The sequence below is a fragment of the Festucalex cinctus genome, chromosome 5 (genome assembly GCF_051991245.1).
Source record: "Festucalex cinctus isolate MCC-2025b chromosome 5, RoL_Fcin_1.0, whole genome shotgun sequence".
NCBI lineage: Eukaryota > Metazoa > Chordata > Actinopteri > Syngnathiformes > Syngnathidae > Festucalex > Festucalex cinctus.
Genome location: NC_135415.1, coordinates 26,145,957 through 26,173,816, shown reverse-complemented (window position 1 = coordinate 26,173,816; position 27,860 = coordinate 26,145,957). Strand labels below are relative to the sequence as shown.

The 27,860-nt window shown below is 37.7% G+C and overlaps 4 protein-coding genes across 8 annotated transcripts in view; 1 reads left to right on the top strand and 3 right to left on the bottom strand.

Annotated features, from left to right (window-relative positions):
* The window catches only part of nsmfb (NMDA receptor synaptonuclear signaling and neuronal migration factor b), a 30,445-nt gene extending 29,593 nt beyond the window's left edge, over nucleotides 1-852 (bottom strand). For both annotated transcript variants that reach the window (XM_077520714.1, XM_077520715.1), the window contains exon 1: nucleotides 548-852. In XM_077520714.1, the coding sequence (XP_077376840.1) occupies nucleotides 548-657 (110 nt within the window). In that variant the 5' untranslated portion in view covers nucleotides 658-852. The remainder of the gene's footprint in view (nucleotides 1-547) is intronic.
* LOC144018515 (uncharacterized) lies at nucleotides 409-26,375 on the top strand. Of its 3 annotated transcripts, XM_077520721.1 has the most exons (5): nucleotides 409-941; nucleotides 1,594-1,773; nucleotides 10,673-10,743; nucleotides 24,702-25,023; nucleotides 25,325-26,375. In XM_077520721.1, exons 1-4 carry the CDS (start codon nucleotides 817-819, stop codon nucleotides 24,746-24,748), a joined length of 423 nt encoding a protein of 140 aa, XP_077376847.1. In that variant the 5' UTR covers nucleotides 409-816; the 3' UTR covers nucleotides 24,749-25,023; nucleotides 25,325-26,375. The 3 variants fall into 3 exon arrangements, 1 of the variants encoding a protein (XP_077376847.1); XR_013283450.1 differs by lacking the exons at nucleotides 409-941; nucleotides 10,673-10,743; nucleotides 24,702-25,023; nucleotides 25,325-26,375 and adding exons at nucleotides 3,461-3,545; nucleotides 5,335-5,680 and having other exon boundaries at nucleotides 1,627-1,773; XR_013283451.1 differs by lacking the exons at nucleotides 409-941; nucleotides 10,673-10,743; nucleotides 24,702-25,023; nucleotides 25,325-26,375 and adding exons at nucleotides 3,461-3,545; nucleotides 3,745-3,793 and having other exon boundaries at nucleotides 1,627-1,773.
* On the bottom strand, nucleotides 9,137-13,505 carry LOC144018514 (leukocyte surface antigen CD53-like). Its single transcript, XM_077520720.1, has 7 exons — nucleotides 12,834-13,505; nucleotides 12,549-12,737; nucleotides 11,780-11,854; nucleotides 11,475-11,585; nucleotides 11,188-11,295; nucleotides 10,280-10,363; nucleotides 9,137-9,951 (listed from the first exon to the last, which is right to left on the bottom strand). The coding sequence occupies exons 1-7, from the start codon at nucleotides 12,894-12,896 to the stop codon at nucleotides 9,883-9,885; spliced, it is 699 nt and encodes a 232-aa protein (XP_077376846.1). The 5' UTR covers nucleotides 12,897-13,505; the 3' UTR covers nucleotides 9,137-9,882.
* lman2lb (lectin, mannose-binding 2-like b) lies at nucleotides 14,186-24,057 on the bottom strand. 2 transcript variants are annotated; one of them, XM_077520719.1, is made up of 9 exons: nucleotides 23,844-24,057; nucleotides 21,510-21,622; nucleotides 21,291-21,408; nucleotides 19,595-19,674; nucleotides 18,853-19,014; nucleotides 18,335-18,449; nucleotides 18,170-18,265; nucleotides 17,050-17,227; nucleotides 14,186-15,487 (listed from the first exon to the last, which is right to left on the bottom strand). In XM_077520719.1, exons 1-8 carry the CDS (start codon nucleotides 23,989-23,991, stop codon nucleotides 17,088-17,090), a joined length of 972 nt encoding a protein of 323 aa, XP_077376845.1. In that variant the 5' UTR covers nucleotides 23,992-24,057; the 3' UTR covers nucleotides 14,186-15,487; nucleotides 17,050-17,087. The 2 variants fall into 2 exon arrangements, with proteins under 2 accessions (XP_077376845.1, XP_077376844.1); XM_077520718.1 differs by having other exon boundaries at nucleotides 14,186-17,227.
* Nucleotides 26,376-27,860: the final 1,485 nt, after the last annotated feature.

The window sequence follows — 27,860 nt, the reverse complement described above, 5'->3', positions numbered from 1 at the left end:
GGTGGCTTCTTCGCTGTACTGCACAATCTAATAATTTATTTAAAAATACAACTCGAGTACAAGGATTACTTATGGATCTCATCAACAAATGTGACTGCATCTGTTGTCATAAATCTAGTTTAAAATGTAAATATTATTTCATACTTGTCAGCTAACACTAAAGGGTTATTTTGTTTATGCTCTTTCAAGTTGGTATAGATGTTTTTTTGTTTGTTTGTCTGATTGTTTGATTTTATTTTATTTTTTTTTAAATCGCCTTCAATGTTTAATTGATTAAATAAGGTCGAGCCGTCCAGTTAATTCAAATACACTTGAGGAGGGATTTTGTACTGTGGTCAAATAAAGGCAAAAAAAATAAAAAATAAAAAAATAAAATAAATAAAAACCACGTCCACTATTTCTCGAGTCACCAGCACGGTATGTTATCCCAAGCATTATCTTACACTCACTCACAATGTTCTGCTGCAGTTGACATATTGTAGCCTACAGCGGGTTTTTTTTTTTTTTTTCTTTCCCAGCCGAAGGACCCACGATTGTAGCTACTCACCGAACTTTTGCGGCCACGGATGATATCGCATCACTCTTCAGATTCTTCCTTTTGGACGCCGCAGTTCCCATGCTGAAGTGCACACGACCCGGGGAGAAAGCGCGGACCATTCCACAAATGATCGACGAAAGAAACTAACCAGATAAAAAAAAAGAAAGAAATGAAAAACGAAAAGAGACTAGTTCAAGTTTTCATATTTGACCTAATGACATGAGAAGTAGCAGCTGCTGTGCCGCGAACTGGGAGCGGAGCCGCGTGCGACGGACGTGATGTTCAGCTCTGCACTCATCCAGCCGCCAGTCCGGAAAGGAAGCGACGACCATATATGGAAGAGCAAGCCGCCCATCTCGTGCGCACGTGCGCCAGTTCGGCGTAGGCGGAAACTCAAGAGGATGTAAACACAATCTACCTTGATTTACGAATTCGAATTAGTTCCTCAACCGAGCTTGTAACTCAGATCAATATTCCCATTTGAAATGAATTGAAATGCCATTAGATAGTCATTCAAATTATGGCTCGCACCACTAAATGAATATATAAATAAATAAATAATGCTCCTACTTTGAAAGCATTCTAAAAACTAGTGCGCTGGACAGTAGTTCATTTATTAAATCTATGACTAACCTACACTTAAAACGGGTGTACCGTCATAATTCAGGAAATATTTGCATGAAAAAAAACGTACATTGACTTGCAAAAATCAGCGTCCTTTTTTTATTTTTAGGCAATGAGTTGCCCTGATTGCTATTTTTTTGTAAAAGTATATATATATATTATTGTTGGTTGTACTCATTGCACAATGTTGCTTTTATTGTCCAAAGAGGCTATCAAAAAAAATAAAAATAAAAATAAAAAGTACATATGTTTGGGTAGATCTGATGCCAGTGAACGTTTTGGGTGGTGGAAAGTAGACTATACAATATGTACATACTCCCTGTGTCCAATATGTAAATAAAGGTATAAAATGTGTAAAAGTATGTTGTTGATTTATCGGTAACTGTTGCACTTACTTTGTGGAATTTGGTTCTGTTTTTACTGTGTTATAGTCACAGAATAAGACGAGTTCTGCTTCGTGACGCTCACTCACGGACTTGCCCTCGCTCAACAAATCAAGATGGCGGATGTGTGGTGGGTGGAGCTGTGGGTGGCACACATTCGACAGCAGCTGTCTATAATGACAGCTTCTGCTTCATTCCATATTGTGTGGACTGGATCGAATCCCTAGAGTAAGTACATGGCTGGTTTTTGGACGTGTCAATTATAAATGGCACACAACCGGCAGTAGCCTTCCAGAAGTAGTGCTACGTTCTTACCTCTCTCTCTCTCTCTCTCTCTCTCTCTCTCTCTCTCTCTCTCTCTCTCTCTCTCTCTCTCTCTCTCTCTCTCTCTCTCTCTCTCCCTTTCCGCCACTTTATTTTCACTCTCCTCTCTATCTCCACTGTGTGCGGCCAGTCAGCAAACATAATAACAAATCGACTTTATGAATATTTAAGCAGCCGTCTGTTTTCTTCTGTTTCAATGTGGCACTCATATCTTACAATTTGTTATTACCGAGCATGTACACTCACACTCAAATACAGTATTGTGTTTCTTCTCACAGTAAATGCTGAGCCATTATAAGACGTAAGTGCCTTAAAAGCCAGGAGATGGTGGTGGATTTAGCTGGTTAGCATGCAGCTACAGCTACACACATGCTTGACACTGCCTGAGGCATGTGAAAAGCACGAGAGTCGATGAGAGTGCAAAACGCACCAAAAGTCGATCAACTTCAAAAATCAGAAATTTAAAAATGCATTCAACCTTTACGCTACAAATAGTAACATCTACCACAATCCTATGCGGTCGTCCATTTTGAGAGGCTGCATTTACGAGAATCCTATGTTCACGATAGCACTTGCTATTTCACACACAATCCATTCCGAATTAGTCAGTGGACAATTAAATCACCAAAATCAGGACGATGGAAAAGTAGTCATAATATTGTAAAAAAAAAAAAAAAAAAAAAAAAAAAAAAAAGAGAGAGAGAGAGAGCTCTTGCAAAAAAACAAAAATACAATATTGTGTTTTGGACATTAGAGCAATGAAAAAAATATCTATATACCCCATATATATATATATATATATATATATATATATATATATATATATATATATATTAGGGGTGTGAATTGCCTAGTACCTGACGATTCGATTCGTATCACGATTCACAGGTCACGATTCGATTCGATACCGATTAATCCCGATACGAATGGTCACGATTCGATACCGATTAATCCCGATACGAATTTATAAGTCGATTGTTGCGATTTTTTTCCATTCAAATTTAGAAAATACTATCAGTAAATTTGTACATGTACACTGTAAGATTTGTATGAATATATTTATCTAAAACTTGAGGCTTATAACCGTGAGCCACTGTACACAAACAGTTTGCAATCTGTTTCACATTTGAACAGCATTAAAATAAAAATATTAAGGCTTAATGTGCCGTTCATATAACATTCTTCCATGCTCAAGGTGTGAATCCTAAAAAAAAAAAAAAAAAAAAAAAAAAAAAAAAAAAAAAAAAAAATTTAAAAAAAAAAATTAAAAAAAAATCGATTCTGCCGATTATTGAATCGATTCGAGAATCGCGCGATGTAGTATCGCGATATATCGCCGAATCGATTTTTTTAAACACCCCTAATATATATATATATATATATATATATATATATATATATATATATATATATATATATATATATATATATATATATATGGGGTTTAATTTGGTTGAGGCATTTCATTATGTCATGCCTCGGACTTTTCCTTCTCAAGTTTTAAGTGGAGCCCATTCAGTCACACAAATCATCTCAAGTATGTATCAGCCATTTTTATCTTCTCTTAGTTGTGCAATTTATCTTTTAAAAGAAAGAAAAGAAAAGAGAAGAAGGAAAAGGGGACTCCACAACAAGCTGGTGGATCCTGGCCCGCATAACACGTCTGCAGAATAAAGGTGCCCGTTTTTTGTTTTTTGTTTTTTTTACTTTGTATGATAATAATAATAGTGACCTACGCCAAGGAGACACGATCCAATCCAATCTCCATAAGTCAGAAGTTGGCATGTGATTATGAGTGGCCAGTTAGATACAAGTGCCCTCCCTCCACAACAATTCCTGGTGATGAATTGGGTTCCATTGTCTTCACAAACACAGATTGTGACCAATAGCAGTGAGAGACTGGGTCAGAGAACAGGATGGTGCCATGAGTTGAACGACAAGGACGTTTGGGGGAGCTAGTGAAGGTGGAACCCACCAGGATCGAACCGAACCGGAAACAAACTGATGTGCAAAAAAACAGTCCCAACTCTTCCGTGGCATACACCCCATATCGTGATAATTATGGCATCGTGACCTTCATATCGTGATAATATCGTATCGTGATGGTTGGATATCGTTACATCCCTACCTAAAATGCAATTTATACTCCGGAGCGATTTCTAGTCTGAAAAATACGGGAATCGGATTCAGGACAAACTAATGGAGATGTCAAACTTGTGTGACGATGTGGTTCATATTTTCAACATTACCACCACTGTGACTTTCAACCATCTCTTTTGGTATTTGCCAAGTAAATTAGGCACGTCTCCAGTCAGTGTGCGCTGAGCCTCTCCCTGATTGTCCCAGGAGAGACACACTGGATGATCTTGACCTAAATAACTCAATGGAGTGTAGCAGCTTGCCAGAGGAGAGTAGCAGGGGAAATATTGATGATTCATGGCAGACTTATGGATGACAAATGACACAAGGTTGTGAATTTATTGACAAAATAAAATACATTAAATGTAATTGGTAATACTTTTTTTTTTTTTTTAGTTTAAGATGTCAGGAAAAGGAAATTAATTAACCGTGTTAACTATGTATGATTGAGCATGTTCTAATTTCTAGGGATGTGTGAGTATCAACACCAGGTACTTGGCCGATATCCGGCCTTGTTTCAAAGTATCGGTACTCGTCACAGCAGCCGGTACCAGTATCAGCAGCCCTCTTGTAGCCGTTTTACCATCAGGAACTAGAACATTGAAGAATAGAAATTTGCTATTCATACATTTCTATGGAAAAACACTATATTGGGATATACATTGAAAAATTCTGTCATTTTTTTTTTTTTTACTTTTTTTTTTGGTGAAACTTTTGTGTATAAAAAGTACCATTGGTATCAGTACTTGGTATCAGTGACTACTCAAAAGTTGGAACTCGTACTGGTATCAGTCTGAAATAAAGTGGTAACGAATATCCCTATATTCAGGCCACTGCACACCTGAGAGCTAATTATAGGTAAAAACATTATTTAATATCAGAATAGACCAGCCCTGATCTTTAAGCTTTGCAGGACATTTAGCTAGAGGACACGTACTCACGCCTCTCTTATACAAAGTATACACACATATGTTGTTTTGCTTTTGAAATGCCTTTGTGTGTAAAACAGCACATTTTATACATAATGTAAATCAATGTGCTTCATGAAGTTAAAAAACAACATTTAAAGACAGTGTTTAAAGGCAAAATAAACATTTTAAGGAAACATAATAAAAAAAAAAGAAGACTTTAAGACATTTAAAATCAAAGTACAGAAATATAAATGAGTTAAGAGCACTAGAAGATCATACAATGAAAGTACATGAGTTATTTAAAGGAATGCTAAAAGACCTTGGATGGGATTGTTGTTGCCATAGGGCCGGCGTTTGCTTTTATTTTGTTAAGTTCCTGTTTATTTTAAAATCACTAACCACCGTCTCACCTCAGGTCACTTGCCCTTCCTCCTACTCCAGTCATTACCCGTCCTCGCCCATGATTGCTTCGACCTGTCTCCAATCACGCAGCCAATGAAAACTATCATCCACCACCATCCGTTGCCGGTGTCACAACCAGTGCATGGAATCGGTCCCACAGCTCTTGAGCTACCGTCCTCGTCTTGCCTTGCGCCTTGTTTACCCCTTTTTTTCCTCCCCAGCAGAGCGCCTTTAGTTATCCCTGTTTAGAGTGCTCTTTTTTTTTTTCTTTCTCATCTCCAGTTTGGAGCTCTTTATGTTCAGCATTTATGTTCAGTGTTTTGATTTTCCTGTTAATAAACTGCAGCCGTTACAGCCAACTGTTCTCCTGCGCCTGATCGAGTCCTCCCTCTCTACGTCTTGTCAGTAACTGCTAAAATACAAAATGTTAATATAATGGGGAAAGTAGGATAATCTCTGATATCATATATGTTAATGTATTCCCAGTAGGTCAACATTGCTCCAAGACACAGATTTTTCACATCATTATTAGCCTAGGTGTGATGTCTGCGGAGCTGTTTTTAGATATCTGAGGATCGGTGACGCACGCAAGTAGTTGTTTCTTAAGACGTCACACCCCAAACTCACAGTACAAAAAATAGACACAGATCAAATGCCAAATGTGTCATAGCAGCTGATCTAGTTCAAAACTTTCTTCATACAAGAGGATAAAGAAGCGGTACTTACTTGTCAAAGCCGCTTTAATGGTCTTACTGTTGCACTGGAAACGCTGCTTGTGTTTTTATTTTGAAATTTAAATAACGGGATACCTAATACGCAACTTTTAGGCTTCCGCGGTGTGGCTTGTGATATACCTTAACATACTTTGTGTATATATTTTCATAAATATGTCAAATTATGACAGAGCAGGCAGAGAGACCAGCATGTGACAATATTTCAAGCCGTCACTACTACTTGTTAATTTAAATGTGACAATTTTCTTTCCACAAATCAAAACGGTTCCCAGGTGTCTTACTACCATATCAGGGTATAGGTAAAATACCCCATGGATTAAAAAAAAAAAAGTATATATTATGGTCCACTTTTCACTTCCTATTTTATGCCTCGCTAAAATAATCTAGATTATAGAACGGAGAATTCAGGGCCTCTCTACGCCGCAGAATGAACAAGTCACTTGGCACTTTGATTGAGTCCCTGCAGAAAAACGTGCCTTGTCACCACATGTCTGATGTCTTGGCAGATGACAATATGTGACCATGTGGCGAAGCCAGAGGGAATCACGCCTTCAGCTGCGCAATGACCCATTTACCTGTTTGACCCCTTTTTATTATACATCGCAAATGGATGGCACGAAGGGCTCGAGGCACTTAGAGGACAGCTAAGACGTGCCAAGATAAAATGACAATCAAAAATTACTTTGAAATAGAAAGAAAGCAAGTCAGTGACACCGACTGAATGTGTAAGTCATCCAAGGACAAGTTGGAGTTAATATTAGGTGAAGGAGTTTTTACGATGTTGTCTTTGAACTGTACATCATTACAATATGGTTCCCACATTAGTCTGTATTTACTTACATTCATGAAGGCAACAATTTATTGTAGATTTAAAAATAATACGCCTCCATTCTTCAGAGTATTGGTGACTCAGTTGGAATTTGTTGATGTCAACCGAGTGACCCACCTCAGCTTCCCGGACTGAACCTTTTGAAATTTCAGTTACAAGTCAAAAATGTCAAGTTCAGGAAGTTAAGGTCCACAATATCACAAACTACAGCATGCATTATAATTCAGTCCCAACTATTTTCCTACAGATAGACCCAAAGGAAGAAATCTCAGGGGCTAATGTCTGGGCTGTGAGATGGCAACTCAAAATCAGTCTTGAGATTGATCACATGGCCTCTGAAGTTCTCTTTTAAACAGTCTGGAGGCGCGAAAGCTTGCTCCGTCTTCCTGGACGGAGTACAGGGAGACCCAGGACCATCACTGAATTCAAGGAAATCATCAGGGAGGAGTTAAGAGCCATTCTTCCGGTCCATGCCTTGAACAACTTGTGTTGAGTGTGGCGCCTCATGAAATGCAAAGAGATGCATGCTGGTCATTTTGAGCACATGCTCGAGAATGAAGAAGAAAAATCCATAAATGACACCAACCTGGTTCCTGTTTTGTAATTTCCATCACCTTTTCATCATTCTAGCCTGACCCAGTTAGAAAGAACATAACACCCTATTATCAGGAGACTGCAATCATAGCTCAGCTTGAAAGGCGATTGCTCAGGGCAAGTGTTGGACAAGTGATAGTTTTGTCAAACTAGGGTTGGGGGGGGCTTTTTCATGTGAATCAGGGTCCTACTTATCCATCCATCCATCCATCCATCCATTTTCTTAACCGTTTGCTCCTCACAAGGGTCGCGGGGGTGCTGGAGCCTATCCCAGCTGGCTGCGGGCAGTAGGCGGGGTACACTCTCAACTGTCTGCCAGCCAATCGCAGGGCACTGGCATTCCACCCTAAAGCGATGATGTTAAGATCATTTCCTGACTTGGCCAGTTGATAAATGCTGAGAACAGCCGCAGGTGTCTTAAAAGATGCCAGCACGGTGATGGTTTCAAGTAATGTCACCCCTCATTAGCGGACTTTCCACACAGCCACGGGCATTTTAACCACTTCTCGGCACATAAATTGAAAGACGGGCCAAGTAATTCAGTTTGATGGCTCCAAGTCCCATTTCGGCAATAGTCACGGTTCATTTATTATCATTCACTTCAGCGCATGTTAAAATAATATTAGTGTAAATCAGTGCCCATGTTTGATGTGCTGGGGCTTCAGTCTGCCACATCCGGGCAGTACAAAGAATTTAATTTATTTGTGCCTATTCCAGTGTGTGCGCCAATACCAGGAGTAAAGGTGAGGAATTGTCGCTTTTATGCTGCTGTTTTTTTATTTGACTATATGGTCTAAATATTTACTGTAATTATGACTTCATTGCTACATTAGCAAAATTTAGCAATGGGTAAACTATGGCGTGTTCTGGGTTATATCAGTTAGGTACTGTTGGATTACAACTCTACCCTAAACTGAGGACCCACTGCAATTAAAACAAGGAAATTGGAACTAATTGCAAAAATAATTGAGGAGGTATGTCATATATTTTAAAAGTGAGACTGAGGATTCCATCAATCTGTTAATGTCATGTTTGGGTATTTGGTGGAGCCAAATGCCTGGAAAGTGGAGAGGCAAGGAAGAGGGTGATCTCAACAAACATCATTTCAATTTAAAGAGAACAAAAAGCAAACAAGGTACTGGGATTAAATTAACTAACTAACTTCTCCAGGACATGTTCTTTTTTTCTTTTTTTTTCATGAATTTGCAAGTTATTGTAACATGAGTTATTATTCCGACACCATTAAACCGTGCTGTGCCTCTTGCATTTTTTTTTGTCCTTCTTTGCCTTTTGCTCTTCTATATGTGACAATGCAGGGTTTCAGCAAAACAGCCATTTATTTGCATTTTAATTTAGATCAAGAGATTAAAATATAGAATAGTATAAGGGCCATGAAAACAGTTTTTTTTTAAAAGACAAAGTTTGTGAATATAAAACACTGAGATAAAAGTTGTTACAGAACAACATACACAACCAAGTCTGTTGAATTATGGGACATCGCACGTTGGTTTCTTTATTGGGAAAAGTTCATCAATACTTACAACATTCAATAACTAGGGATGTAACGATATCCAAAAGTCACGATACGATACTATCATGATATGTAGGGAGGTTGGCGATATTTAAAAAAGGTCACAATATTGTAAAAAAAAAAAAAAGCACAGTATTGTGCTTTTGTACATAACATCAATGTTATGTTATTATAATTATGTTGTATTATTATTATTATGTTATTATTATTATTATTATTATTATTATGTATGCACGCACACATGAATTTCCTCCACATATTGACTTGCTTCACAGGCATATTACATTCCCCTTGATCTGACAATTAGTGTAGATTTGAAAACATTGAAGGGCCAAAACATCCCTAATGAAATTAAATCACACTAAAAAAAAAAAACTGGCCACGAGAGGGTGCTAGAACTGCATAAATGTAAATCAACCAGACTTTTTTAACAGCTGTGCTGCATTTAAATATTGTGAACATGACGACGACAATATTGTGGCAGTTGTAATATCACGATATCACGATATTGCACTTATCGTTACATCCCTATCAATAACAACATACAATTAAATGAAAATAAACAAATACTTACTTACAAATGTGTATTACTAATGGGAATTGTATCATCACATCGTAAAATAATTGCCTAAGTCTTTTTTCTTTTTTCTTTTTTTAAATATTATTTTTGCCTAAATCATCTCCTCATGATGCAAATGGTTAAATTTTTTTGTGTTTCCTGAAAAATCTGGGGGGGGGGAATGACAGGCGTAAAAAGGCGTTGATATGCAAGAACTAAAGTGCTACAAAGCTTGAACAACTACAGCTACCTCCTCAGGCATTTAGTAAGCTGATGATAAGACATAAGGAGGTGAGTTTGACAATGTGTCCTTTTCACAAGTAGCCCAGCCCATTTCGACCAAAGTGGCAAAACAGAGGGATGTTAAAGCACAGACAGAAGAACTGTAAGAAAATGAGACATACAACACACAATTAGCTTCTACAAACAAATTGAGATAAAAACACAAATGTTGACATATTTATAATGAAAAAAAAAAAAAAAAGGTTTATATCACGGTACAACCAAATCCGTACTGACTATCACAGATTTAGACTGGTTTGTGAACAATATTTGAGAAAAATTGTGATATTGTGTTTGTGGAAGAAGATCTTTGAGTTCATCTCATAAACATGGGAGCAAAAACAAAAGGGTTGCATTCATATTTTTGTTGCGTACATACAGTTGAACTCTATCATAAATTGTAATTCCGAGTTGCGAAAGTTACTTCACCTGTATGATAAAGAGCGTGACAACGCCTGCTCCTGTGCTCCGATAATTTTCTGCAAACCAGTTCTTCAGTTTCACAAGACAACCCTGGAATAAGAAAAAACATCACATCCTTAACCTCAAGGGTATATCTAATTGTATTTATATAATATAAATAAACACATAGTGCATATATATACATATATGAATATATTTGTCGACTTATTTTAGACTTATTTCTATTTCCATGTATTTGCATCTGGATCTGATACACATATTAGGAGGCAACCCTTTTGCCCATTTATAATGTGGGCACAAGTATTGGAGCGTGTAACTGCCAGATGACTTTCTTGTCGAAGAGTGTCTGATCAAATTGATCCATCCATCCATTTTTTTGTACCACTTTGTCCTCACTAGTGTCAGGGGTGAGCTGGAGCAGATCCCAGTGGACTTTGGGCAATATCGACTGGTTCACCAACCAATCGCAGGTCAGTTCACAGTTATTTAAATGATGTCACATGTGATGTCTATCTCAGTTTCACATTTGTATTTTGAATGAAAAGCGAAGAGATTATAATTTCATACTGTTAGGTGCAGGAAAAAAAGAAAAAAAAAATCTCTGTCTATGAAATTGTTGTGTAGGCACAATCGAGGAGCTGGCCCCGACACTCCTATGCGGGATATGCGAGTCTATTTTTAATACAGTGAGCCCCTGCCATTTTGCTGTTCCCTATTCACCAATTGTAATGAATTATAATGTCAAAATCTGGGAAAAATGTATTTAAAATTATATCCAATTTTTGGGCTAAATTGAGGAGCCGATATTTTGACATAAAGTTGTGAGGATTTTCATCACCATACCAAAACAGACCAGCCTACATCTGTCTTGAAGAATATAAATGATATTTTAGAGTCTTTTGAGAGTGGGTAACCTCTTGCCAGTTGGTGTGGATGGGGGAGGTGCAAGGATCCTGGTCACAACATGAGATGGGAACTTCACCCATCCAGTCGGCCTCACCGTGTACTCCACAACATTTAAACTGAACAGAAGTGAGGGGGAAAAAGTCCACATTTAAAGCTGAGCAACAACATTCATTTGTGCAGGGGGAACTTGATATCACTGCTGTATATTTCAACATTAAGTGTACACAACATGGGGCCATCAGGATGCCTTATAATAAAATTCTATTTAAGTAAGGAGATTAACAGCGTCATTTACCAGGTGGTGGACGGCATCAAAATCTTCTTTAATGGTCTGGTTCTCTCCTGGCCCAGACTCCCTGTAGATCTCCAAACTTTGTGTCAGGTCTTTCTCAAAATATGTGTCTATCTGTACAGTAGACACAAACTCTGTTATCTGGAACATCACAATGCCACTTGGAGAGTAAATAGACAAAGATGGCCTAATTGCTACTTGACGGCATTATGGACTTTTTGCCAGCAGAAAAATAAGAAAAATGATGTCCAGTCAAGCCTTTTTTTTTTACGCTTGTTTAAAGAGGTGCAATACAAACAGTTTACTACCACTCTGCTGTAAACCAGGAACACACAAGCCATGGCCAGCTCGACCAGCATCAGGATGAACAGCAGGATGAAAAACTGCAAATGGAGAAAATTATATTCATAGAAGATAATGAGTAACTAAATTGAAACTGATTTTTTACGTCCAAAACTACAACTGCACATTCACAAATCACATTTGCATGTATAGCTTCTGTTTAACTGGTGATTTTTTTTTCTTTTTGATAAGCTCCATATAGTCATCTTTTCAGATCAAATTTAGACACATTAACACGTTTATATTCACGTCAACAGAGGTGGCAAATCCAGGTCCAGAAAGTTAAAAAGCCTGCCACAGTTTGGCTTTAGCCTCAGGTGCTAGCAAGCTAGCTCCCCGGGTGCTTATTTGCCTGCTAGGGAGCTAGCTAGCTAGCTAGCACAAGGGGCTAAAGCCAAACTGTGGCAGGCTTATTACTTTCTGGACCTGGATTTGCCATCTCTGAACCTGTAAAAAGAGGCAATCGAACCCCTGCACATGAGCTTGGACAAAATGTATCTTCATTGTTACTTTGTGCTGTTTCTTCTTCAATTTATTTTCTACAGTACGGTTAAGAGCTTTTCTACAGAGCCCTAAAGTGACATGGGAAAAACAAAACAAAAAAATAAATATGTTTCTTGTCTTTTCTTTCATATTTGTATGTGCAACATATGCCTGTGAAAAACTTTTTAGGTACATAAATATATTGAGTTTTCTGTATGCTGATGAGTCAACCTCATCAGGATTTATACTCACACTGATGAGCAGGTAGCGGTTCTCCTTCATGGCTCCAAGCACACCCAGATAACACACGCAGGTAACGATAGTACCAGTGACCACTAGGGTGTTGGCGGGGTAGATGGGCCAGAAAGTTGTGACGAGAGACGCAAACTTGGAGTGTATGCCCTGAAATATGCCAAAGGCGACCACAAACGCCCCACACAGCTCCAGCACAGACAGGAAACAACACCGTTAAGTTCGCTGTGGAGGTCCCATTATTTGTTTGAATTCAATTCGGTTGAAGTTTTTTTTAGCACTTACCCAGCATAGGAAGTTGAGAAATACCATCAGGTTTTTCAAGTAGTTTACACAGGAGCGATCCATCTCTTAATTCTGTGCAGTCTTACTCAGAGCAACAGGGATGTGTTTTGATAGAAAAAGTGAGACTGTTCTTTTTGGTGTCTGTGTTTACACCACAATAGTGTTTGATATGGTGACATGCACACACTGAGCCATAAACACGATGAGCGCTTGTGACCTATTCAGGCTCTATTACATATTTTGTCTTCACTTTCAATCTACCTCATAATGTCGGAGTCCTCTGGAATGTACAGGTAAATATTTGTGAGCCAACCTAATTTACTTATTTCCAATTTTTATCCATCCAAAAAAGACCCCAGTAGTTTGACATGAACAAAAATATTTGGATCGTTATACGCAAACATTTATTAAATGCTGCTTGAAGATGCATGTAGTTATGTTTATTGCTCAAACGCAACCTGTGCTATCATTAATGTAATTATCTGCTGTCAAGCTAAAGGATCGTCTGCAGTCAAAATCAAATGATTAATCTGTGTTAATACGTGAATAATCAACAAGTTTTTTTTTTTTTTCCTTTTTGGTTAGAGCTCAGAATTTTTATTTTATTTTATTTTTTTGTTAGAGCTCAGAATTGTTCGTTCGGCAGTCTTACCGATTCAAAAACTGTACTGTACTTATTTTAATTTATTTAATTCAATCTCCGGTGTAATAACCTTATTTATTGATTGATTGAATTTTTACATATTATTATTATTATTATTATTATTATTATTATTATTATTATTATTATTATTATTATTATTATTAATTCAATCTCTGGTGTAATAACCTTATTTATTGATTTAATTTTTATTTATTATTATTATTATTATTATTATTGTTATTATTATTTCAATCTCTGGTGTAATAACCTTATTTATTGATTGAATTATTTTTTATTTTATTATCCGTTCTTATTGCTGCTGGAAATGTAAATTACCCAGAGGGAGCCATCCCAAAGGGATCAATAAAGTCAAGTCTAAGTCTAAACCACATCATTTGTACTTATGATTTGTACTTTGATATTCAAATTTTCTGACCGGCACCTGTCTAACTACTACTAACTAAACAGTGACATTGTGTTGCAGTTTGGAATAAAGTAATAAATAAATATTGCACATAGGCTGCACTGATCAATATTCAAATTTCTGACTGGCACCTGTAAGTAAACTAAATTATAATATTGCAGGGAAAAAAAGGAACCTACATTGAAAGCGTCATTAAAAATATTTATTAAAAAAAAAAAACATTTGAGTTGTAAACCTCTCTCTGGTGGAACACATTTTCATGTAATATCAATTGCACATACAAAATTCAGTGGCATGTTGCTTTTCATTATTGTCCAGCAGAGGGCAACAGACACATAGCTAAGTCTTTAACTTCCTGATAGTTTGACATTCCGGTAAATAACACAGAGCCTCCCAAAACTACGGAAGCGTGGAGCCACAACAGAGCTCAAAGTACAATGTGCATTCAGAATACAAGATGTGGTTCAGTAATAAGAAAAAACAAAAAAACAAAAAACAAAAAGGTACTCATCAACACAGGGAACTAATGCAGTAACAGTTTCTTGAATATTTTCTTGTCATAAGTTTCAGAATAAACTGCAAAAAAATAATTTGAAAATAAAATAAATAACAGTCATTCGAAACACACACAAACTCCCTCAAGAATCTTTTTGCATTAAAAAAATGAAAAAGAATCCCTGAATGTTTTTGTTTTGTTTTTGCCTTCAAGCTTGCCTCTCATCCAAAATTATGAAGCAGCCGGGTGCTGTTTCGTACACAACTGCAAGTATACATTTCAAGGAACTCCAGCTGCTTGCCGCCCATTTGTGTTACTACAAAAATAAATATCAGTAGGTGGCGATGCTGAGTGGAAAATTGGAAACATGCGACAGTTGACCTCATCCTCCAGTCATCTGTCTGATCCTATTAAAATGACATTTTGTTTTTGCGTTCACATTCTCAAATAAGATTTGTTTGACAACGCATTGATCCTCATTGTTTTATGGGGCCCACAATGAATCTACTTGAATTTTCTTGTCATTGATATTCTGGTGTGTGGGGGACAAAAACATTAGCGTTACAAGCGTTACAATAGCTGTTCACGGCATACAAAAAAAAAAAAAAAAAAAAAAACACGTTCCTGCCAATAACTTACTGCCACATGTTAAAAACAAACAAACAACAACTTTAATATGACAATGGTTTTGATCATTTACGTCATCCTGGAAAATTTTCTATTTCATCAGATTCCGTCATGTTTCATTGTAATTTCATAGACCGGCAGCCCATTGAAAAGAGATGCAATGCTGCCATCTGCTGACCATAGTTATTGCGTGTTTTTGATTCCACAACCCATTGACCAGGCAGCGCTGCAGACGTTGTATTGCGAATTAATAAAAAAAAAAAAAAAATGCAATTGACGTGATTTAATGTTTATGGTGGCATACATTGTGATTTTACTAATCGCTATTAAACGTCTTTGGCGGTCAAAGAGTTAAGGAAAAAGAAACTACTTCCACACAAAAATAAAGAAGCGCTACCCCGTGACCTGGTGCCACACTACCGATTGTTACGCAATGCGGGCTCACAAAATATCTGCTCTTCAAATAGGGGTGGGACAAAAAACCGATTCGACCGAACCATCGGTCGTCAAGGGGAGCAAAACGGCCGTATCGGTAGCAGACTTGTCAACCGATACAAAATCCGCCGGGAATCCTTAGATACATCGCTTGTAAAGCTGTGGACCGGATATCGCGTGGCTGTGAATCGGTTGCGAGTGAGGCTTTATGGTTTTCATAACAATAGCAAGAGTTCTGCGCCGTGCTCTACTTGTTTTGTTTACATTTCAGTAGCATCACTATTCAAGCTACTTCCCTGTTTACAGAGCGCGAGCAAAGTAGCGTTCAGAGACGCTTCATTCCCCGGATGTTGTAAACATAATGCAAAGACGTTACGCACCTTGGGGAGGAGCCTACCGTCAACGCCGTGCTCGCGACACGGCGCGCGCGCGCACAACGAGTGACAACATGCAACAGTTAGCAGAAGCTAACCCATTGCTATCGAGTCCTCTCGGTGCACTTGCATGTCCCGGGCCGGCGTTGGTACTGCGCGCGAGCCAAAAAGAATAACTCCCGTGACGATCCAATGCATGGATTCAAACGACACAGGTATGTCCCACAGCCAACACACCAGCTAAGCTAAAAGCACACTGCAAGTATCTCATTTCTCAGTTTGTGGCTCCCTGTCAATGTATACAACTAGCATGAGCAGCAGATAGGAGAACTGAGACGTGTCCGTGATTACGTCATCAAACGCAAAATGAACGACAGCCCAAAAAAACAAAACATAAACAGTAGTGATTCCGTGGTCATCATCTTGTCTCAGATTAAAAAAAACAAAAAAACAAAAAGATGTCATACATTAACCAAAAATGAATATGATGGCAAAAGAAAAACAAATATTGTTAAAAACAAAAATTGTTGATAAAAAGGTTAGGGCACTTTTGGAAATATTTTTGGATATATTAAGTGGTTAAAATGTGTTTGATAGATTTATTGTTCCATAAGGTGACTTCATATTTCTTTTGGCTGGACGGTAGGTTTATTTCATGTCTTAAATTTATGTTTCTGAAATACTTCACAATGTGCACATATTCTGTTTAATTGTGTTGGTGTCTTTTTAAAGGTTAAATATTTAGATTTCAAATTGAATTATCAGCCTTTTTTTCCTGATCCTTATTTTGAATAAAAAAAAAACTAAAAAATAAAAAACAATTATAACTCTCAATAACGACTAATAAATATTTAACCTGATACATTTTTCAGTCATATCGCCCAGCCCTTTGTTGCGGTCCATTTAAATAATTGATTCAATATATAAAAATATAGAAGACATTTTTGTTGTTGTTGTTTTTTTAAACACATTTGTAGATACTGTAAAAATTTGTGGTGTTTTAAGATTAATGTTTACAAGCAACAAATGTCACTATAAGTTTTGAATATTGAAATGAATCGTATCGAATCGAAAATCGTATCGTTCCCAAACTTAATCGAACCGCATCGAACCGTTCTGTTCTGAAAGATAATCGTTTTTCAATCGAATCGCAACCTGTGTATCGAGATACATATCGAATCGGCCTCATGTCAGAGATTCCCACCCCTATCTTCAAACCGGTCTGGCTGGACTCATTTTTTTTTTTTTTTTTTTGTCAATAGGAGCGCTTGCGTTTGTTTTCCTCCCAGTGCCTGTAAACTTTTGACCCGCCGACTACCAACGCACACAGGAACAGGAAGGTGAAGAGATAGGTCAAGGGGCGGACTTCACTTATCTGCTTCACTTGGATTTCCACTGCAGAGAAAATGACAGTTTTCTTTATCACAGTGCAAGTGACCTACTGTGGCGCTGACAATGCTATATGTTTTAGTCGTATTTCTGAATGCAAGTAATGTAATGAAAATTTGTTTTACTGGCTGTTAAACACTGCGATTGGCTGGCAACCAGTCCAGGGTGTCTCCCGCCTATTGCCCAGAGCCAGCTGAGATAGGCTCCAACATCAGGAAAATGCACAATATAAATACAGGATTTACACCCATGAACTCCTTCTCAATCGACACCTTTGGGCTTCTGTTAATGTGTGGTGGTGATTTTTTCCTAAATCCCCATACCCCTAGCCTGTATTTTGCCATTTAGTGTTTTTGTCAACAGCACACACAGATTTTTTTTTTTTTTAAACAAATTAGCGACACTCCCTCCGCCATGCAAATAACTAAACATTACCACATTACAGTAAGAAACTTTCTAATTACGTTTAGTAAGAGTTACTTAATATTTCCCACATGTAATCAATATTAGCATGTAAATGTTACTTAATTCTGTTGCGTGTGAAATGCTTGATATTGAGTAGTAGAATTTACTTAAAGGTCAAATTGCAAACATTTAATACAATTCACATTACCATAGTTAATTTGTTTTGTAATACATATACATCATTTCAAGCAAGTTGTGAACCACAGTTTCACTAAAAATCAGGTTTTACTGGCAAATTCCGAATGTTTCCGATCTTTCCGAAGTCTGAGGCTTTTATGACGTTTTAGTAGACACGCGACATCAAACACATACTGTACACAGTGCACAGTCCACTCTTTCTTGGATGCTACACATTCAATCAATGGCGACCAAACATTTGGAATCCGAGGAGGAAGATAGATGATTGAAATTTAACCTTTAATTGGATTGAGTGCAAATACTTGCGTGATTTTTTTTTTAAGTAGATGTTTTTTTTCAGTGTACCTTGGAATTCCTCCTTGTCGTCAACCTTCGGGATGTGCTCTGGTACCTTCTTGATTATCAGCTCATACAACTTCATGGAGATGATGTCATGGTTATCTGTACCAGTATGTCTATGTCAATAGTGAACACTGACCTTCTAGTAAAACATTTTTTTATCGTTTGTACCTGAAAGGTCTCCGGTAGCAGACGAAGCTCCAAGGTAATAGCCAGTAGGCAAATGTATACCTGTGATGTTGACACAGTTTTTCCAAATATCTTTCCCATCAACATCCAACATGACCTATAAAGGGGGGGGGGGAATCATGTGTATTAGGATAAAGTGACATGGGCTCCATCCAGACTAAACTTTTTCACTAAGAGTAGGGAGTAATCCCTAATTTAAAATTATGGGAGCATTTGCAAATATTCACATTCAACTCCATTTTCACTGGATTACCGATAAATACTTGAATGAACTACAATAGGTGTTTTTCCACCGCAGGAACTTTTGGAGAATTTTACCTTGGTAAAATTCAGTTTGACTACAACAATTGGTTTCCCTTGCTGCAATTTGACCACTTCACATTTATATCAGGCACCATCCATGTCCACTTCATCCAGGTTTTCCATGAGAAAAGCTTGAATATGAGAATTAAAGAATAGAAAATACTGTACAAAACTGTTCTCAGAGTGGAGCTCCCTACCATCAATCTGTTTTTGATGTATCTAATTCGCAGAAATACACCATCTCTTGAATTGCGATCCCTGGACGAGCAGCCTGCGAGCTCAGTTGGTTGTCCATCACTATCGTGTTCATAAGACAGGGCGCCATTCCCCAGCATCACTGACACATAGGGGAAAACCCTCTGCACGGGGGTGACAGATGGGTTACATTAACATGAAATCGTGTTTTGACATGAAAAATACAATTGAAGGATTAAACAAAAGCACATACATCAAATTTAAAACATGCATGTAATTGATCAATCACTGATGGTGGGGGAAATTATTGACAAAATGTGCGTTTATGTCATGGAAGAATGGATTTTGCTGCTGCTTGACTGCTAAAGTGCCTTGTCTGCTCAAAAAGCATTAAAATCAGAATATATGGGAGATTATTATGAAGTCTCTGTGCCATGGTCGGATGCGGCCAGATTGTATTCAACAAACACACCAGAAAATCAATTCTTCAGTTTAACGCCTTTTTATGAAGGATGTTTTGAGGTGAAAATACACCTTGTGAAAATATTGGTGACTATAAAACACATTTTAATGACAATTAAAAATTTATATCCTATATGTGGGCTTGAAAATATTATAGGTAATGGTAATGTTCATTTGCATAGAGGATTTCAGAACAAACATGAATATTTGTTATAAGGCCATCTAGTAGCAAATTAAAGGTTCGGTGACACCTACAAAAAAGAAGGAATTGCAAACACTCACATCATTCTTGACTGAATTGGGATAAGTGTCCACAAATACTCCAAGGCCAGTGAACTTGTTTCTGCTGCCAAAAACAGGCCCTGGAAGCAAATAACCAGGTTAATTTGCACATCATTGGTTTAAAAAAGAAATAAAAATACTGACTTGTTTTCTGAATATTCCGGGGGTATGAAAATGACTCATTTTCCAATTAACGATTTTGTAAACAATTGCAAAAAGGAAAAAAACAAAAAAAGATAAGGGGGGATCTGGACGTTTCATTCAATGCCCATCGTTCAATCTGCTGCAAATTGCATAAACCTAAAGGAAACTTAAAAATCTGAAGAACGCTTTCATCTTACTTTTGGGAGCTTCACTTATTTGAGACTTAAACTCGCTGAGTTTTTAAACAATTTTTTTTGTGCAGTTTGCCAAAGTCAGACGTGTCTATGATACAAAAAAAAAAAGCAGTATATTGAGAGGTTTTCTTTACCTGTACTTGGATGTATTAAATGTAGTTGAAAAACTCAACTTGAAAAGAACACAGAAAGCATTGTGTGCTTGTTTAATTTTGTGGACAAAACGGAACACCTGAATCCAACTGTGTGGTTGAGTTATGAGTTGACAAACCAGCGGAGAAGAGACGCCCTGTGCTAATGAGGATTGAGAGCAGTATCAAATACCGCGAGAATTCAACTGGCTGGCAAGGTTAAGGTTGCATGTGGGCCACATGCAGGAAGTGGGGAGGCGAGGTAGGTTTTCAGGATGTCAAAAAAAAGAGGGATTTATTTCCTTAAATCTGTAGCCACTTGAAACATAACATGGTAGGTTGATAGCCTTCACATCACGCTAAAATAACATGTTCATGTGTCTTGCCATCTGGTTAACCTCAGTCAAAACGCTTTGACTGAGAGGCTAATGGATGAAATAGGTGATTTTGGTGGCTTGTCATTGCCACAAAAACAAAATGGCGTTGACTTTCCCACCTGTTTCACACTCTACACATTGCCAGCTATTGTTTTTGTGGCAGTGACAGGTCACCAAAATCACCAATTTCATCCATTAGCCTCTCAGTCAAAACACCTATGTTAGCAACTTTAAACCGATTTTTTCCCCCAATTTTTTCCAATCGGATTTTTCAAAGTATAGTAGGTCTTTCTTGATAGGTGTCGATGTGTAGAGTATGAAACAGGTGAGAAAGTCAACGCCATTTTGTTTTTGTGGCAGTGACGGGTTACCAAAATCACCAATATCATCCATTAGCCTCTGCAGTCAAAACGCCTATGTTGGGAAGTTAAAACCGATTTTATTCCAATGTTTGCCAATCGGATTTTTCAAAATAGGTCTTATTTGATAGTTGGCGATGTGTAGAGTGCGTAACAGGTGAGAAAGTCAATACCATTTCGGTTTTGTGGAAACGGCAGTCCTTCAAAGTCAACAGGTTTCACCCAAAGTGAGTGGCGCGTCTGCAATGGCAAACACTGCTAGCTACAGGCGAAATAGTGCCATCTACAGGCGACATAGCGCAATTGCGTGTTTTACGGTGGTTATGAAAAGATGGTTTGACGGGAGCGCGACCGTACGGGCCAACTTCAGAAAATGTTAAATGAAAATTGTACTGCATTACATTTCCATGTAGCATATAAAGTGTTTGTGTAGAAACCTCAAGATGAGCTTCATTAGTCCATTTACCATTTGCACAATATGTGATACCTACCATCTTGCATGCGCTCTTTGGTTAACCAGATGGCGAGACCGTCTCCACTCATTCCTGTCTTTGCCTTCCCGTGGATTTTAAAGTGCACCTTGAGCTCCCAGTCATGTAATTGCAGAGGCTAGAAAGAAACCAAATAAGGGGACCAAGATGGTTCATAGATATGAGAGTTTAGATCTGTGCGCATGCTCGGGATTTAAAAGGTTGGTGCAGCGGACTTACGGTTCCACTCCAGATAGCTCCCTGTCTGTTCGGCAGGTCCGGGGTGAGCCTCACATAGTCAGTCGCCACTAAAGCAGTCCCCTTCAGTTCCCATGATGAAGGGCTCGAGAAACCTGCAAAGCAGCTGTCAGTCCTTCAACAGCCAATAGCTTATTTGCTAGCATGCTAGCAAGATGGCCCTAATCAAAGTCAGTTACAGTTGTTTAAAGGCGATCATCATGGAGGCACTCTTTGCGACCATGAATGCCATATTAAGTTTGAGTTGTATTTATTTGTACTCCACAATGGAAAAGGAAAAGATGGAATAGTAACAATAATGATTTTTAAACACCACAAATCTTGATATTCTCTTATTAGCACAAGACTAAAAACGTATACAGAGGGTGAATGACAGGATCAACTTTTTACATTCCATTCAAATGGTGCTCAAGGTTTTACAATGTCATTAAACTGTGAGGGTGTAATAAAAACGGGTTTGAATCGGAAAATCGATTTTTAATTAAAAGACGTGTGTGCATCTCAAGAATCAGTATCAATGTAGTTTGAACCCGCCGATGGCCCAGTCAAAAACGTTCTAACAATTAAGTTGTTTCTTTGGATTGAATCCCTTGAATATTGTTGGCTTTGAATAGCTTTTAGATACACAATCAGTCAATCTGCAGTAAATCCGCAAAGTAGAGAGAGGAATGAAAATTTGGGATAGAGTAAATCTGCAATAACTGAATCGCAAAGTAGCGAGTTCCATTTTACAATGAACTGTCCTTGAATCGGATTGCACCCTGTGCATCGAGATATGTATTGAATTGTCTGTTATGGAGAAATGTACACCCCGATTGACAAGGCCAAGCCCTGTTGACTTCACATTTGGGATTATGATTGACTGCTGCTGGTAATTTGGTTTTATTAGCATAATAAAAATACTTTTCTCACAGCAGTCATTGGCTCGGTCAGTACTCTAAACATCCAACTAAAGGCAATAAATAATTTACACATGTTGGCAAGCCCGTTACCCATTTCGAACAATGGCAGATTGCAGATAATCAGTTCCAGTTCGAACAATTTTGCCTACAAGTTATTTGGCTGTATCTAGCCTGCCGCTTTCTGTAAGACCCAAAAATGTTAGCATCAGCTTTCAAACCTAATAACACCAACACACAGGAATAGGTGTGGAACGTAGTGTTAATTTTATGCGGCATTTTTAAATGTACTCTCAGTTTTATTCTGGTTTCAATCAGGCTTGTTAGTTTTTATCATAATTAGTCAACCTCATCCTGTTTTTTTATTTAGTCTATTTTATTTATTTATTTATTTATTTTTTTGGTCGACTATAAATCTAGCATTTTAGTCTTTAATTTAGTCCAAGGAAACAATTTTATTCATCGAGTTTTAGTCAACAAAAACTGTCAACATTTTACTCTAGTTTTAGTCAGGACAATCATTTTGCTCCTGTATATTTTTTTTGTCAGCAGATTATGTCGAGCATTTCGTATCGAAAACTTTCACATAAAAATTTCTCTCATCTTTTTGATGAAAAACAACTTTACACACAATTACAGTATCTCAACAAGTGGCTACTATGGCTTCATGCTATGAGCTAGTAAGTTAGCAAGCATTAGTTAGCGGTTAGCTTGAACGTTATAGCAGTTAGCTTGAACGTTATTGCCATTGGATTTATGTTACATTGTAACGATGTAACGATTATATTATTACTGGAATATATTGAACTTGGAATGAAGTAAATCGGATGAAAAATGTGGAAGTAAATGTGAAATTTTGAATCTCCCTTTAAGAATACATGGGAAAAAATCGGGTACGAAATCGGGAATTGCGGGTAACACGTGAATCGTGGGAATAAGAAAAATGGAAGCGATATTGGCGCGAATATTTGGAATCATTTGAAATTGGAACGAAGTGAATTGGGTGGAAAATGTGGAAGTTGAAACTGGACAAAAAAGGCCTCCAGCCTTCACACAATAAAGTTGACATAACTTGACATGTCCATGCCACGGAGGAGGCTTCCGACCTCCGTAAGTCACACACCAACGCTGTTTCCGGTTGCTCTTGCGACATATAGGGCGTGTGCCCCAATACCCGCACTGCCACCTTCGTGCCCTTGAATTGTATGTTCCCTTTGATGGGTGTGAGTGTGTGGGGTGTCTCAGTTCTCTGAAACGCTGTGAGACGCACTCTGATTCAGATTTCTTTCCATCACATGCGACCCCAAGAAACAATGTTTCTCTAAAGTAATTGTTACAGAAAAAAAAAGATTATTCCTGATTTAAACTATACACAACATTCCAGGTCAGTTTGCTTAGTACTTCAAAGTAAGCTTACCTCTATAAGGCGTCATGAGAGAATATTCTCGCTTTAAAAACTCATCCAAAAAATCCCAGTCTTCCGCCATCGACAGCCGTAGAATACAAAGCACGACCAACAGACATGTTAAATCGTGAATGTTTTTCAAAGTAAACATCGAAAACATACTAGAGAAAAAAAATCCACACTATCAAGCGATGATACTGTTCTGGTAATAGTCTTTGAAATTACAATCACATTCACACGTACGTCTTCTTCTTGTTTGAGTTGGTAAGCAACTAACATTGTGGTGCATTACCGCCACCTACTGGACTGGAGTGTAATGAAAGACGCTTCCATTGAGTCACTACTGTTTATTATGCTGTCGTACATAATGCAGAATGTTCTGTATAAAAAGTATTATGTAATGTAATATAACATCCATCTATTCTCTGTATAACCTATTCCCATATTGTGACATGACGACGATATATCGTGGCAGTTTTAATATCACGATATCATGATATTGCCGTTATCATTACATCACTAGTTATGAGCATAAAAAAAAAGATGTTGAGCTGGCACATTCTTACGTGCAAAGTCAGGTAAGCTTGTGAATTCAAAAGGACAGAGACGTGATGTTCCAATTAAAATACCATTTTTAAATAAAAGCTTAAAAATAAGCTAAAAAGAGAAAAAAAAGGGTTAAAACAACTTGACAACATGTAATTTATTAAGACTACACTTACACTAGCTGTTGACATCCTGATCCGTGCAAGGCACATGAGTTTTCATGCATGCATATAATTACTCATGTTGTCCAACTGTGATCAGACTTCAGCCCAAAATACTGTCATCTTTTTACTGATTGTTTCCATGTCGTGTCATTCTGAGAAGGGAAAAACAGATGTGGAGAGCACAAACGGGGCAGAGTGGGAATCTAGAAGGCCGTCACCTCTGCGCAGGATGCAGAAGAAATGAGCGGGAGCTTGCTGCTTGAGATGGAGGCCCGCCAGTGCCAACCCACTACATGCTCGCCTTGGCACCCCACTTGGGAGCGCAGCAAGAATAAGGAGCCTCCTGTGCTTCCAGATGAGGGATTGGATGTTGTATAAGGCAACATTATCTCAAGCCATGAGATGCCAAAAGTCTCTAAAACCAGTCATCAGTTTGGGAAGTATGTCACAAATAATTCACTTTAAGATGCCAACCACTTCAGGTCAGCTGTGTCAACTTTCTTTCACTTTTGTACTGGGTTGCAATACTATTTATTACATATATTCTAATGAGTCTACATGCAAATCTATAATCAATATGTAAATTATTTTCCTATCTTACCAAACATTTTAGACCACCCGTCAATGTGAAGTCTACGCCACAGCTTCTCTAAATTAACAGCATTGGTTATAAGGCTGTTTGAAAGTGCTATATAAATAAAGATGACTTGACTTTAATGCTCGCTATACTAATAATAACCATAAAACTGCATAATCTCACCTCAACAATTTACTGCATTCCAGAAGGATCAGGATGTGGAGGCTTTTCTGCTGGATGTGCAAGAAGGTCTATTTTGTCCAAAAAGGGTTCAACTCTCATACTGTCTTGGCTGCCCACCCACACAGCTCGCGCTAGCCCATGTGACAAAATGGGACCCAATGATTGATCGATTTCTGCCTTGGAATGCTGCCATGGATCCAATTTTTGCCTGGTTTCTTCATTTTTGTTCAGTTATCAGTGCTGACCTTAACTGAAGCAAGAGAGGCCTGCAGTTCTTTCGATGTTTCTTTCTGGCTGCTCTGCTGTGCTCGTGGGGTCATATGTGCTAATGATCTGTAGGGCGGCCACGAGTGGGAAAGTTTACCAATGCTTCTCCATTTATAGATAATGGCTCTCACCGTGGTTTTCTGGAGTCCTAAAGGTTTAGGAACGGTTTTGTACAGTTTTCCAGACTGATAGTTGTCAATGAATTTCTTTTTCATCTGTTCTTGAATTTCTTGGGCTGTGACATTCTGTCGCATCTTTTTAAAATTTTGTGGCCAAATTATTATTTTTTTTTCAGACATGTTCTATTTAAGTGATTTCTTCATACAACAGGTCTGACTGAAGGTAATCAGTCTTGGGTGTGGTTAGTGATAATTCCAAAAATTAGGATTAACCTGTGATGGTGAGTGATTAGTTCAGTCCTTTTCCCATATATGGTCCTTAATAAATTAAATCGCCGTTTAAAACTACCTATGAATATAATGTATTCCGTTTTGCAATAATACAGTTACAGGTTTTTTTGTGCCTTAGAAAGTAAAAAAAAAAAAAAAAGCTTGCTGGAATGCACAGGTGTATTCAGTGAATGGGTCAATTGATCATTTGCAGCAGTCTTTATAATGTCCTGACTCTCGACTACTGTGACCATGAGCTTTTTAAGGATCTTCCATGTTATTTCATTGCACCTTGAACTTAATACAGTTCTCATAATGGAAAATATAATAACATGATTATGTTTGACAAAAAAAGGTTGGGGACTATTGATGTAGTGAACCAGCACTGATTCCAACATTTTCCTGTCCCTTTACCAACTGAAACACAGTCCAGTTAAATTTAAAAAGAAAAAGTTGCATTACAGTAATTGTGTTGACTTACTTAAATTGTTGTTTGTGTTGTTTTCTATTGCAAACAATCGTATGTTTGCATTCATTACAAATAAATGGAATAGCGGGAAGAAATGTACTAAATAGATGGCCCATGCATGTTAGATAAAATAACACTAGAGGGCGCTCCATAGCCAATATAACCAACGCCAGCGTGTCTACATTTGAATACAAGTATTTGATACATTTTCTACTGTTTTCCTGTTCTGAGTCACAGGTTGTGCTTAAGTATATCCCAGCAATGAGTGTGGGATAGACTCTTCGCGGATCATCAGTCAATTTTAATTTAATTTAAGCATGAATTTACAAGTAAATATGGTATTTCTTCATTTAAAATCAATTAATAATGCCTCCACTATAGTTCCACCAGAAGGAACGACCACCATAGTAGGCACTGACGCTTCCCAACTATAGAGGGTGGTCCACAGCAGGGTTCTGGCCAGGCATGACCACACACGCACACAACCCCAGGCCAAGAGCCTCTTTACCTGAATTTGCACAGCAGATTTGATGCCAAAATATCATTTTGTGCCAGAGATGATGAAAAATAGTTGTTTTTTTCATGTTCATAAGCAAGTTATTAAACGTTTGCAACTTACATAAACATTTCTTGTGGGCTGAATTTAGCCAGTTGCACATGTTTAATTTAGTAAATCCAACATGTTCATCAAAAATCTTTTATGCCCGCTACTGCCACTGCGCTAGAGAACTTTGAAATATACTGAAGACTTCACTTAAATCATGGTTTTCTATTATATATAATAATTCGGAATACTGAAAACTTTAAGAGTAAAGTAAAGAAACAAGAGTAGTTTTCTAAAATAAATCAAAGGAAAACGCATGATGTAAAAATGTTTAGAAGACCTTAACAAAACTATCCCAACAAAAATATCCCAGTGAAAACGGACAGTTGGGGCTAGTTGGGCTTTGGCTGGGCATGGGCTTAGAGTGGACTTTGTTGTTAGGCCCCACTTGGGCAGTTGGTGGGCAGTAGATGGGTGAAACTAAGTATGGGCAATATGTGGGCTCAGGCTGGGCTTAACTGCAAAATATTCACATTTTGCACACAATAGCAGCATGCTCGATAGAGCTTACTACCTGGCCTATATTTCTTTACAATTAAGTATTATCTTTTTTTTTTTTTATGCATCAAAAATCCATATTTCAACTGAATATGGACACGTTCTTAAAATCAAATTTTTCAGGAGACCCCAAAAAAATAACCATTTGCATCATAAGGAGATGATTGATGCAAAAAAAAAAAAAAAATATTTTTTGAAAAAAAAAAAAAAAACATGCATTAGGCAATTATTTTAAGAGTGTGACGATATGTATTATTTGGTCCATTAATCTGCCATTTCATACAAGTTTGAAAGCACAAGATTAATATTCAAACCTAGAAGAAGGCGCTGCA